At 34.7% G+C, this 12521-nt stretch overlaps 1 protein-coding gene across 1 annotated transcript; it reads right to left on the bottom strand.

Annotated features, from left to right (window-relative positions):
- Nucleotides 1-8006: 8006 nt before the first annotated feature.
- On the bottom strand, nt 8007-11529 carry LOC147605031 (bidirectional sugar transporter SWEET5-like). Its single transcript, XM_086794094.1, has 6 exons — nt 11384-11529; nt 11174-11210; nt 10651-10861; nt 9118-9276; nt 8762-8881; nt 8007-8491 (listed from the first exon to the last, which is right to left on the bottom strand). The coding sequence occupies exons 1-6, from the start codon at nt 11415-11417 to the stop codon at nt 8300-8302; spliced, it is 753 nt and encodes a 250-aa protein (XP_086650220.1). The 5' UTR covers nt 11418-11529; the 3' UTR covers nt 8007-8299.
- Between the last annotated feature and the right edge of the window lie 992 nt (nt 11530-12521).

Below are 12521 nucleotides of genomic sequence, written 5' to 3' on the forward strand. Positions count from 1 at the left end.
GAAAGCAGTAGAAGACAACTAGCAGACTAAAAAAAGAAACATGAGAACTTCTTAAAAGCACTATTAAAGGTACGAAAGAGTCTAGTTACAAGCAATGAAAGCAATGTAGAAACTTGATGTGTCTACACTAAAAAGTAATCATGTGACTATGAAAAAGCAATCTTATGACTACTTAAAAGTAGTCCTATGACTACTCAAAAGCAATCATGTGACTACTCAAAAGCAATCCTATGACTACTCAAAAGAAAGCCTGTGACTACTAAAAAGCAATATATAGAGTGCTTAAAAAAGGTAGTCAAAGCAGTCCTATGGACTTGTTGTGAAACTACTATAGAGGCTAGTTACGAGTAGGAAAAGCAATCTAAAATTTCTTAAAAGAACTCTAGTAGGAGACTACTAAAAAGTAGTCAAAGGAGTTGGTAAATAACCAAAATGCCTTGAAAATAGTGTATGTACAACATAAAAGCATAGTGTACAGTGCTAAAATGAAATATAAAGTTTGGTAAAAAGTATAAACTAAAGAGCATTACCAAGTTTCCTTAAGTATCATAGGAAACACAATGTCCTTCACCTCTTGTGTAAGGATGCTTGTGTGGTTTTTTCTTGAGCATGTTGACAAAGCGACAACAATCCATCCTCTTCAATGGATAGGAAAATTTTGATTGAGTAGAAATTCGTCCTATTGATCCCCAAAGACTTTAAGGCCTTTACAATGTTCAAATCATGGGATTCATCTGATCCATTTGAGTTTACTAACATCATCATGGTAGATCCTTTCAAGAAGAGTTCATTGGAAGATCTTGGCTGCTTCACTAGGGTTAAGGCATTATGCATATTGGACATAATTGTTGCTATTACATTAAGCTCTTGTCTTTATTCTTGCACATCTTTGAAAGAGGGATGAAGAAGGAGTTACTGAAAGATTTTCTTTCTTGTGGTAGAGTCAATTCCCCTTGTCTGTTGATCAAAAAAGCGTGCCATGTCATTGCAAATCTTATGTCTTCTCTGCTAAGCAACTACAACATCCTCCTCAAGCATAATGACTAACAAATCCTTACTTTTTGATGTTTCTCTCTTTTCCTCAAAGCCTTACTTTTTGGCATTGCTCCCTTTTTCTCAAATCCTCATAGACTTCCTTAACGATGACCATTGAGAACAACTTGTGCATGAACTATGTTGTGTAGCTCCCAGTACGGGAGGACTAAATGTGTCTTCTTGTTCCAACTGCATTGATGTCACTTCATATGCATTTTCAAATGCAAGTGTCATCTCCATGTTCCACATAGACTTGTAAATAAAAACAGCATGGAAGATAAAATTCCAAGGCTTCAACAGATGGCTGTTAGAAATTCAAAGAATTTATCCAATCCAAATACCCTTTATACAGAATGCATTCTTCCAATGTAATGGAAGTAGCACATTCATCATAAAATACATGAATGCATGCTACAAGGCTTATACACGTATACCATGCTATAGCACATTCATCATAAAATACATGAATGCAAGCTACAAGGCTTATACACATATACCATGCTATATATCCAATGTTAAAAACTATGAATTAACAATACCAGCATTAATAAGAACCCTTAACAAAAGGATTCAAGGGCTTTGATGCCCACTCTATAGGCTACAATTTTCAACCATCCAAACATGTCCCAAACCCTAGCCAAGACAAGTTGAGAAAATAACTCAATGTTTAGAGTAAGCGCTATTTAGAAACTATAATAAGTAGTGAACAAACACTTCATATTATAACTTGTAATAAGTAGTAATGGTTTCTTGCACATTGAAAAAATAACACACACACACACACACACACACACTTATAGAGAGAGGGAGAAGCAAACTATTCCATTGTTGACCTTAACAACACACTCACACACACAAGCACACATATACAAAGATAGATAGAGAGAGAGAGAGAGAGAGAGAGAGAGAGAGAGAGAGAGAGAGAGAGAGATTGTCTATTGTTGTTGCATGCCTGGTGAGATAGAGGGAATAATTGTCTACAAATCTATGGTAGAGAGTCAAGGGATCATAGTTCATAGACCTTATATATATTGACAAGTAGATAGAGACAGAGAGAGAGGCCCTACACATACCTTCTTGAAGGAGCAACAATAGCTATGGGGTAGGCTCATTGTACTAGAGAGAGAGAGAGAGAGAGAGAGAGAGAGAGAGAGAGAGCTAGACCGACAGGTGGTGCCACCACACCTGAGAATGGAGAGAGAGAGAGAGAGAGAGAGAGAGAGAGAGAGAGAGAGAGAGAGAGAGAGAGAGAGAGCGATTGTCTATTGTTGCTGCATGCCTGGTGATAGAGGGAATAATTATCTATAAATCTATGGTAAAGAGTCAAGGGAACACAGTTCATAGACCTTATATATATTGACAAGTAGATAGAGATAGAGAGAGAGGCCCTACACATAACTTCTTGTTGAAGGAGCAACAATAGCTATGGGGTAGGCTCAATTGTACTAGAGGAGAGAGAGAGAGAGAGAGAGAGAGAGAGAGAGAGAGAGAGAGAGAGAGAGAGAGAGAGAGAGCGATTGTCTATTGTTGCTGCATGCTTGGTGATAGAGGGAATAATTGTCTACAAATCTATGGTAGAGAGCCAAGGGAACACAGTTCATAGACCTTATATATATTGACAAGTAGATAGAGACAGAGAGAGAGGCCCTACTACACATACCTTCTTGAAGGAGCAACAATAGCTATGGGGTATGCTCAATTGTACTAGAGTCGAGAGAGAGAGAGAGAGAGAGAGAGAGAGAGAGAGAGAGAGAGAGAGAGAGAGAGAGAGAGCTAGACCGACATGTGGTGCCACCACATGAGAATGGAGAGAGAGAGAGAGAGAGTGTGTGTGTGGGTGGGGGGACACGTAAACATAAGTTACATAGTGGAAGAGTATTGGAGTTAAAATTCAAATCCAAACTGCCAAACAATAAGTGCTATTCAACCAACCAAATAGTAATATCCCGGATAGTGATTTTTAGTCCACCTTACCATGCTTATACCCCTATACCCTTGCCATTAGTCGCATAGCCCACCATCACTACTGCCTTTCCACCCTCAACATATGCCCTCATCACCTTCACCCTCCACTACACCCATACATTTATGAGAAGGAACCCTCTCCACCTCTTATCTCCGTCCTCTCCCTGTGAGCCTCGCCCTCAACCTCACCCTATGTTGATGGATTCATTTCCCCCATCCTTGATTATAGATTCCATCCCCCCTTCCAAAAGGGATGGTCATTAAAAGGGGTGATGTGTCTTGGGGAAATAGTGAAGTATTTATGCTCTTACACCAAGTGAAAAATTTAATAAATCAAGGCTTTTACATAATTGTACTGAAGATTTGAGAGGGGCAATGAGATCAAGGGCTAAAACTAGTAACATAGGCTAGATTTATCATCTTTTGAAATGGTAATGTAAGGTCAAAGTTGTCTCACCAAATAAAAAATAGAATTTTTCATAATTATAATTGTGAACTAGGACCAAGGAGTTTCAATTTGTAGCAACATTTTACATGAAAAAAATGGAATACTCAAGGTTACACATTCACAAAACGAGGTAAATAGCACATCAAGCCATGATCTTTACACTCAAGGTTACACATTCACAAAACGATGTAAATAGTACATCAAGCCATGGTATTTACACTTTAACTTGTGACAAATCTTACTTTTTTCCTAAGTTGAAGTTTGTACATCAAGCCATGGTCTTTACACTTTAACTTGTGGCACGTCTGATCTTTTTCCTCAGTTTAAGTTTGTACTAGATTTTTGCCTCTCACATTTATTTAAGTTTGAAAAAATGGAATACTCAACGTTACACATTATCAAGCCACGGTCTTTACACTTTAACTTGTGGAAAATCTGACTTTTTCCCTCAATTGAAGTTTGTACATCAAGCCATGTTCTTTACACTCTAACTTGTGGGGCAAGTCAAACTTTTTTCCTTAGTTTGAGTTTGTACTAGATTTTCACCTCTCAGATACATCTCTTAGATATTGATTTAATTTTGTGATTGTAAAAACAACAACAAAAATTGTACTTTAGATGAGATAGTTGTGTTTTTTATAATCCTTATGACAATAATTTAAAACTTTGATTCATGAGAATACAGTTTACTTGTCTAATTTAAATGGCATGATCTAGGAGTGATCATTAATATCCTTATCTTCAAATAAGTTTTGGATGATAATGCTTATTTGATATGTGATATGTGAACACATTTATGCCATTCACTAGCCTTGTAATTAAGCCACAAAAGTGGCTTCAGCCAAGAAAATGGCTCAAGGTTAATTTGTAAATATTCAATAGATAAGAGAGAAAATTAACTTGAATAGTTACGAACTACTCAAGTGTGCTTTGTTAGCATGCATACACACAATTCTATTTTCAAAGTACAAAAAGATGTTATAGTTTTGCTAATGATGAGAATTGTGTTCAAAAAAGATTAAGCCAATGGAAGGTACATATGTCAATGGTTTATATACATACGAAAGAAATTTTATATACCAAATACATATAAAACAATTTTTTACATACCAAATACATATAAAACAATTTTTACATAACAAATACATATAAAAGAATGTTTATATTGTATGTATAGAATGCTTAAAATAATATGTAAGTTTTTTTCCAAGTAAAATCCAAAGTCAATATATTTTTGTGAAAAAATGCATAATGAGAATCATCACTAGAATGAAATTTTTTAAAAAAGATTTAAATATTTAATAAATTTTATGAAAGTATGTAAAATCCACTTTAAAAATTTTACAATTTTACAAAAGTAGATTTAACTCCTTCAAATGATTGCAAATTATACATAAAGAAACACAAACCATCAATCTCTAACATATAGCAATATTTACTATTCAAACAACGGCATTATTTGAATCTACATATAACAGTATTGTTACTATTCAAACAATGGCATTATTTGAATCTACAAATAACACTATTGTTACTATTTAAACAATGGAGTTATTTTAATCTAGCATAATGGCATTCTAATTTTAAAACTATATCATATTATATGAATGCACAATCAAGGGCATATACACTATATCATATAGCTCATATGCCCATATTTTTGTTTAGAGATCATGTTTTAAAACTGCTAAGTACCTTGTCCTTGTAAAACATGACAATTTTATATACTGGCTATTATTTTTGACATAAAATGTAATCATAATTATATACTCACTATTATTTTTTGACATAAAATGTAATCGTAATTATATACTGCTATTATTTTTTATAATTTTATGTACTGGCTATTATTTTTGACATAAAATGTAATGGTAATTTTCCTTTAACAAGTTATTAAATGATAAATATAACTTGATTGAACTTATTGAGTGAAACTTAATTGGGATGAAAACCCTATATATGCAATCCACGTTTAAACTCTTACATATTGAAATCCTAAGGCAAGTAGAAAGAATGCACAACCATTGTTCCATATTGAAATGCTAAGGTAAGTAGAAAGAATGCACAACCATTGTTCCATATTGAGTGAAACTTAATTGGGATGAAAACCCTATATATTCAATCCACGTTTAAACTCTTACATATTGAAATCCTAAGGCAAGTAGAAAGAATGCACAACCATTGTTCCATATTGAAATGCTAAGGTAAGTAGAAAGAATGCACAACCATTATTCCATATTAAAATGCTAAGGCAAGTAGAAAGAATGCACAACCATTGTTCCATATTGAAATGCTAAGGTAAGTGGAAAGAATGCACAACCATTGTTCCATATCAAAATCCTAAGGTAAGTGGAAATAATGCACAACCATTGTTGGACATTGAAATCCTAAGGTAAGTGGAAAGAATTCACAACCATTTTTCACACATTAAAGAAAACTTTCACAAAAATTTAGATTTGTGTAATCAATCAAAAATTTTATAAACATTGATTAACAAAAGTAATCAAAGTATTAATAATCAAAACTTTAACAAAATTTAGATTTGTATAATCAAAGAATTAATCAAAACTTTACAGACATTAATTAACAAATTTAAGTGGATTGCAATGTTTTGGTACATCCTATAACACACCTAAGACAAGTACCATATTTGTGTGTCACCTTCTTGGGACTCTCTAAATAAATAAATATAAGCTCATAATGTAATGCCATCCAAATGGAGTGATCCTCTCTAATCAATTAAAAAAAATTTAAAAAAACTTTGTGATGAATATTAGTGAAAGGATACAAAGGAATATCTCTTAGAAAGGTTATAAGCTTGCATCTTTTTGCATTAAGATATTGAGCACAAAGGATGATTATATTTTTTTATCTTCTTGTTGATAACTTTAGTACTTCATATGCTTCACAGATGGACCCTTGAAATACTTTCTTAAAAGGCATCTTAATTTACTTATATACTTCATAGATGGACCCTTTAATTCATATGCTTCACAGATGGCCCCTTTATATACTTTTTTAAAAGGTATCTCAATTTACTTCTATACTTTATATCTTCATGAATGGCCCTTTAATTACGTCATATGCTTCATAGACGACCCCTTAATATACTTTTTTCAAATTTATCTTAATTTACTTACTAATTTTAGTTAATTAATGACCTTTATTTACATCTCTTATGTAAGTGCAAAAAAGCATTCCCAACTTATTCTTAAATTTTGTAAGTATTTGCCTTTGTATATCTCTCTTATCTTTTTTGTATTTATAAATGGAAGTTTGAAAAAGAAGGGTAGAATGATTTGCATGCTTCATGATATCTTTTCATGGCTCTTTATAAAATTGTAAGTTATTGTTTACTTTTTGGTAGTGAAAAAACTTTGTATGCTATATTAACAAGATATTAGCTACAAAAAGTTATACATGACTTGTTTAAATAAGGAAAAAGAAAACAAGGAGATGGTGTACTATATAATATAATATAATAACTTCTTCTTTATAAAAGAAAAGAAACTTGGTCAATGTACATATTGACTAGTGACACCTTTAAATTTTGCATAGGATTACTTGTTATTATGTAATTTAAATTGGTTAATACACTATATGTGAGTAACATAGCTAACTTGAGAAAGGTTTTTTTCAATACTATACCAATAATATACGAGTGTCATTTGCCAATGATTTTAGTGTGCTTTGAACTTTGAAAGAGACTTGTAATGCTGGAAAGATAACGAGAAACTCAAAGTATATTCATGTCACTAGAAATCACTGAACTATCAATCTCAATGTTGAAATATGAGCATATGGACTTTTTGATGTTATCTTTGAGCACTTCCACTAGATCTAATGCTAGAAATTTTTATTACACACCAATAAAGAAGGCACAAATTCTTATAGAGTGAGGTAGAAGGAATCTCACCTTGCTTATATAACTTTGTTTAATAAAAGGGTATATCCAATCACCTTTAGTCCATTACATTGTGATCCAAAATGCTTGCTAGTTTTTTCAAGGAGAATGCACTAAAATGGAGCTACACTTTTTCATATCAAGATACCTTTTCGTCCCACCACATTTTAGTTTGAAACTTTTTATCAGTGTAGTGGAAGAAAATTTTATGTAGCATTTTCTATAGTAATGTAAATGATAAAGAAAACACATAATGAGACAATAAACTAATATTAAAGACATTCGCAAATGAATGTAATATGTATATTCTTTTTTGGAGAAATATAGAAACTTCAAGAATGGAGATATCGATGCTGCATGAAGACAAAATTGTAGCATATGTAAGGAGAAAAGCTCAAATTCAATCACATAATTGATGTTTCATAAATCAAGGTCATTTCTTCATTTGCTTTAACCTCTCAGGTGTAATAAAATAAAAAATTTAGTTTCAAATTTCCAAGGAGATTTATACTTGATATTGCATTTTCTTAGTTTCTTATTTATGCATGCAAATAAGTATGAATGCATGAACATGCACCACACGTACACACGCACATGTATGTATGCATATACAAACAAAAATTAGAAAGAGAGATAGAGATAAAGATGTGTGCAAACATCAGAGTGATGGATTTCCAAATTCCTCAAACCAAGCAAGAGATTTTAAACCAAGCAGGGGATTTTACAAGATTTACATAATTTATAAGGTTTCTCATCTTGTTTTTGTTTTTTTATGAGTGTACGTTTCAAATCTTCAAAGTTTTTACAATTGTTTGACCAAGTAAAAATACTTTGACGAAAATGACTCTAAGGATGAAAAGTTAGTGTAGATCTAGGATGAGTAAATTCATCCATAGCACTTGAGATGCTTTTGTGTGATCATAAAAGCACATGGTGGCACTCCTTGCTCAAACAAGCTCCTCTTGAAGATGCTTGCAATACTCTTCACCTTTTAACCTTGAAGCAACTTGATCAGCATCTGGCTTCATAATGTTTAGAGGTTTCCCAGTCTCTTGGAATTGATGTGGCTTGCGTTTATAGTAAATGAAATAAAGTAACAACTGGGCTGTGCCAAAAAGAAATCCAACTCCATTTGGCACCTGGAATTGAGTCAATAAGATATGATATAACAGAGGTAAATGTAGTTTTTCAAGTGAGATTCTAGGTGTGATGAAATGGAAGTAAATTATGATTCGAGTGCATGAATTTGGTAATGTAATAAGACATCAATAAGGGTGCTTCATACCATTTGAAAATTTGGATTAAAACTACTCGTAGCTTACTAGTTTTTAGACAAGGTATTTGAATTGAACCAAGTTTCATTCAAATGTTTAATTTAGTAATGAATAAAAATTAATAGAGATGCTTACTGCTATGAAGAGGTCTCTCATAAGGATGGCATATGTAGTCCATGTCCCTCCATTTATGAAGAGAGAAAGGGTTAAGAAGAAAGGCATGTACTCCACACTTTTTGTCACGATGACTTTTTTCTGCAAAGAGTGTAGTAGGAGTTACGCTATGTAGGAAAGTTTCTTTTGCAAAAGATAGTGGAAAGAAAAAGTATAGTTGTCCTTTATGTGAATGGAGAAGTGCTTGGATTACCATTATGCCAAGGGGGACACCATACATGCAAATGGAGTTGATTTTGCAAATAAGATGCTACAAAAGATAGTGGAAAGAAAAAGTATAGTAGTCCTTTATGTGAATGGAGAAGTGCTTGGATTACCATAATGCTAAGGGGGGCAGCATACATGCAAATGGAGTTGATGGCACACAAAAACCCCACTACATTCAAGCGCTTCTCTCCTCTTGAACCCAAGAAAGTGCCCAAGAATAGCGCCCCAAATGTCAACATTGACAATGAGATTAGCTTTAAAGTAGAGAGCTGCCCACAAGGAAAGAAATGGGTTAGTATTACAAATAGTTTGATAAGCGAAAGATCACTTAAATATATCATAAATTCCAACGAGCAGCTAAATAATGTGCTAGCATCATGTGATTGGACCCTAGTTTAAATTTAAAGAAAACAGTAAGTAGATTAGAGTTGAAGAAGACTTAAGTAATGTGTGTGTGTGTGTGTGTGAGAGAGAGAGAGAGAGAGAGAGAGAGTGTGTGTGTGTATGAGAGAGAGAGAGAGAGAGAGTGTGTGTGTGTGTGTGTGTGTGTGTGTGAGAGAGAGAGAGAGAGGGTGTGTGTGTGTGTGTGTGTGTGTAAGAGAGAGAAAGAGAGTGTGTGTGTGTGAGAGAGAGAGAGAGAATGTGTGTGTGTGTAAGAGAGAGAAAGAGTGTGTGTGTGTGTGTGTGTGTATGTGTGTGTGTGTGTGTGTGTGTGTGTGTGTGAGAGAGAGAGAGAGAGAGAGAGAATATGTGTGTGAGTGAGTGAGAGAGAGAGAGAGACAGGGATTTAATATTCACGTGATCACAAGATTTTTTGTGATAATAACACATGTGAACAAGTTATTCACATGTTCTCATGTTACCGTTCACAAAATAACAGGTCACTTGCCATTTGGGAACCCCTTAAAAGCTTGGCTACACATGGGAATAAGCTATTCACATGTTCTCATGTTACCATCTTCACATAATAGCAAGTCAGTGGCCACCTAAGAAGATTTTTTATGCCCGACAAAGATAATTTTTTTAGGCCCTTGTGAAAGCTTTGTGAATATAACATGTGATCACAAGATTTTTTGTGTTATTAACATATGTTATTAACATGTTCACATGTTCTCGTTTACGTCAGTGAAATCCCTAGAGAGAGAGTGTGTGTGTGTGTGTGAGAGAGAGAGAGAGAGAGAGACACAATCCCCCTTTGTGCTATGAGAGCTCTTGTCTTGTCTTGTGTGTGTGTGTGTGTGTGTGTGTGGAGTGAGAGAGAGAGAGTATGTGTGTGTGTGTGCGCACGCGCGCATGTGTATGCGTGCGTGTGAGAGAGTGTGTGTGTGTGTGTGTGTGTGTGTGAGAGAGAGAGAGAGAGAGTGTGTGTGTGTGAGAGAGTCACTGTGTGTGAGTGAGAGTGAGAGAGAGAGAGAGAGTGAGAGAGAGAGAAAGAGATGCCCACGAAGAGTTTAGCGCTCTCTTAAGTATCCTAAAGTCTTTGTAAAAGGTGGTGGTGGAAGATGTGCAAACAATCTTTTTTTTTTAGCATAGATGGAATAAAAATTAAGCTTCTACAGAATTAAGATTAATAGCAGGGCAAGCAACTAATCAAATCGAAAATCCTCTCCATAAGCACTAATCAAGATGGGCGCAGCACTTGCCCTGTGTGGAGTGGAGGCCAGAACCATGAAGATGGTAAGGTAGATTACTTCAACGAGGACTCCCACCGCACTTATGGTTATGATCAATAATCCCTTGGGATTAAGAGCGCCATAATAAACCCACAGCATCTGGCTTATCAAAATCGCCACGTACGGGACTGGAGAGAAACTCTCTGTATCCCTCTTCCTAATTATGCGGAAAAACGTAACCCTGCAATCATAATTAATACTTTAACCATCAATCCTGCTGCTTAGCGCCTGGCATTAATACTAATACAGTTCTAACACTAGTGTTTAACCTAGGCCCTTCAATCATTATAACCAACCCTGGAGACGTCATTTAAATGCTTAATTAATATTCTCTCCCTTTAATCATTATAACTAACCCTAGAGACGTCAGTTAAATGCTTAATTAAGATTCTGTCACTATTCTCTCCCTTCAATCATTATAACTGACCCAGAGACATAATTATGGCTTAATTAAGATTCTGTCAATTTGGAAGTAAGATTAGGGGTTGCTTACGCAGGTGCAGCAAACACCACACAAGAGGATACATTTCCTGGATCAAAGAGTACAATCCAAATGCATGAAATGAGCCAAAAAAAAAAACATTTAATTAAACGTAATTACTTAACCGCAATTACTTTTTTCCTAGAAGAGTAATCATTTACGTAAAATAAATCACCTGCATAATGGTGCTTGAATAATATTTTAAATACGAGGAAGCCTCACCCATTATACCCACTATAAGGGCAAGAAGCTCCATGGTTGTGATGGTAAGGCAAGATACCTTAGTGTTCTCTCAACAACAAGAGGGTAGCAATATGAGCACTTAAATCATCTCAAAGCTTTGCATTGTGGGATTGCACATGGATATTATATATATGTGCGTGTGTGTGTATATGTAAGAGAGAGAGAGAGAGAGAGAGAGAGAGAGAGAGAGACCTAAGTCTCATTGTGCTTTAGAAATAGTGAAATTGTACCTCAGTCTCATTGTGCTTTAGAAATAGTGAAATTGTACCTCTAGATTGTATATAAAAGAGAGAGAGAGAGAGAGAGAGAGAGAGAGAGAGCTAAGTCTCATTGTGCTTTAGAAATAGTGAAATTGTAGCTCTAGATTGTATATAAGAGAGAGAGAGAGAGAGGGGGGGGGGGAGAGAGAGAGAGAGAGAGAGAGCTAAGTCTCATTGTTCTTTAGTAATAGTGAAATTGTAGCACTACATTGTATGAGACACACACACACACACACACACACAGAGCTAAGTCTCATTATGCTTTAATAATAGTGAAATTGTGGCACTAGATTCGTTGATATTATTATATTGACAATCACCACAAATGAAAACTTTCACAAAGTGTACGGTGTGTCAGGTTAGGTATTACCCACCTTGTCTATGGCTTATCTCTTTTTTTTCAATTAATAGTTATCTCCTACTCCATTGTATTTTTTAATGGAACTCCCATACATCCACTCTGTTGTGTTTGTGTGCCATCTGACAAGAAATGTGGCTCGTATGGAAAAGGATACACCAAAAAGCACCTATTTTCAAGTGCTTTTTTCCTCTTAAAGTAGTTTAATGCAATACTAAAAGGGGTTAGCCTTTTGTGACAATACTTTGCTTTCCGAATTTTTAAAAGAAAAATTCATCGATCTTGCAATATACAAAAATTTACGCATTAAATCCCAAACATCAAACCTTTAAGCAAATCTACTTTTTTAGATTCAACGCATATTCTAAAACCTCCCCCCCTCAGCTTCTACCCCACCCACGATTATTCCCCTCTTCTCCACCAAAAAAAAAAATTATATGTACACATGCACATTTGCACGTGTACATTGCATGCACACACACACACACTCATCACCCAC

This window comes from Cibotium barometz, chromosome 60, assembly GCF_041138505.1.
Source record: "Cibotium barometz isolate CiBa-2024 chromosome 60, ASM4113850v1, whole genome shotgun sequence".
NCBI lineage: Eukaryota > Viridiplantae > Streptophyta > Polypodiopsida > Cyatheales > Cibotiaceae > Cibotium > Cibotium barometz.

What these genes read in the sequence shown, in the direction of transcription:
- LOC147605031 (XM_086794094.1), bottom strand. Translation starts at nt 11,417, where the DNA reads ATGGAGCTTCTTGCCCTTATAGTGGGTATAATGG. An exon ending in GTGGTGTTTGCTGCACCTGC is followed by an intron (nt 10,862 to 11,173) that starts GTAAGCAACCCC and finishes TTATGATTGCAG; the next exon opens with GGTTACGTTTTTCCGCATAA. An exon ending in TGAGAGACCTCTTCATAGCA is followed by an intron (nt 8,492 to 8,761) that starts GTAAGCATCTCT and finishes ACTCAATTCCAG; the next exon opens with GTGCCAAATGGAGTTGGATT.